Below are 1,290 nucleotides of genomic sequence, written 5' to 3' on the forward strand. Positions count from 1 at the left end.
CCCCCCCAGCGGGTCGGCGGCACTCTGTGGAGCCGGGAGCCTCCAGTCCGCCCTCGGCCGCCCTGGGCGGTCTCAAAAGAGCCCCCAAAGACATCTCTGGGTACAGGGCACCAGGCGGTGCGCCTCTCCCCCCCCACCCCACCTCTCTCCAGGTTTGGTGGGCATCTCAGCCGTGACTCTGGCAAAGTAACGGCCGGCTTTCTGGGCATGTGCAGAAAGCCGCCCCCCCTGCCACCCAAACCACCCCCGGACTTGGCGGGGGGGGCTTGTGACCAGTGTTCTCTCTAAGCTGAGTTAGTGTGAGCCAGCACACAGTTTTCTAGCCTCCGGCTCACACATTGTCTCAGCCCAGGAAGGAGGGCTCCAGAGCTAACCGATGTATGCAGCAGCCGAATCGCTCGCTCACAACTTTAATGCCAGGAGCTCACCAAGTAGAATTGTTGCTCACAAGGCTCCACAAGCTTAGAGGGAGCGTTGCTATTGTGACTCAGGCAGCGGCTCTGCCGACCCTTCACTTTCGGGACAGGATCGGGTCCGGTCTCTGTCAAGGCATCCCCCACCCCCCACCCCCAGCGTCGCGGCGGGAGCAGCCCTTACCGGGGCAGGCGAGGCGCGGGTCCCTCCAGGGCGATCCCTGCATGACGCCGGGCCAGAAGATGGGCGGCCGTCCGGGCAGCTCGGCGAGGGGCTTGGGGTAGCGGGAGGCGGCGGCGGCGGCGGCAGCGGCGGCGGCGGGGCTGAAGTACATCCCGGCGGCGGCGGCGGTGGCGAGGCCGTTGAGGCGGGGCAGGCCGGAGAGACGGAATATCAAGTGACCGCCGTCGGGAGAGGGCCGCGATGACGCCAAGCGCCGGAACAGCGGAGCCAGAAAAGGACACAGCTGAAACCGGAAGGAGGCGGGAAGTCGCGTGCCTCGAGAGAGGGAGGTTGCCGCCAGGCGCCGAGGAGTGCGCGCCCAGGCCGCCCAGGGCCGGCGCCTTGAAGCCCGACGGGCCCTGCAGGGCGTAGGGGAAGAGCGACGTCTTCATCTCGGCCATGTTGTGCAGCGCGGCCAGCGGCGGACTGCTCAGCACGAAGGCGCCCGGGCGGTTAGCCTCCATCGGCCCCACGGCTAACATCGGCGGCGCGCATCAAGGAGGGGCGGCGCTCGGCGGCCGCGGAGGAAGGGGAGGCCAGGCCGCGGGACGGGGGACCGACCCCGGCGGGGAGCCGGGAGGAGGAGAGACCCGCAGCCGCCCCCTCGGGCCCCCACCCCGGAGAGAGAGAGAGAGAGAGAGAGAGAGAGAGAGA

General features: G+C 68.9%; 1 protein-coding gene across 1 annotated transcript in view; it reads right to left on the minus strand.

The window, feature by feature from the left end:
- The window catches only part of NKX6-2 (NK6 homeobox 2), a 5,413-nt gene extending 4,295 nt beyond the window's left edge, over positions 1-1,118 (minus strand). The window contains exons 1-2 of the mRNA XM_015426885.1: positions 877-1,118; positions 598-821 (exon numbers count right to left, since the gene is read on the minus strand). Of these exons, the coding sequence (XP_015282371.1) occupies positions 598-821; positions 877-1,118 (466 nt within the window). The remainder of the gene's footprint in view (positions 1-597; positions 822-876) is intronic.
- Between the last annotated feature and the right edge of the window lie 172 nt (positions 1,119-1,290).

Source organism: Gekko japonicus, unplaced genomic scaffold (assembly GCF_001447785.1).
Source record: "Gekko japonicus isolate JY-2015 unplaced genomic scaffold, Gekko_japonicus_V1.1 scaffold35, whole genome shotgun sequence".
Lineage (NCBI taxonomy): Eukaryota > Metazoa > Chordata > Lepidosauria > Squamata > Gekkonidae > Gekko > Gekko japonicus.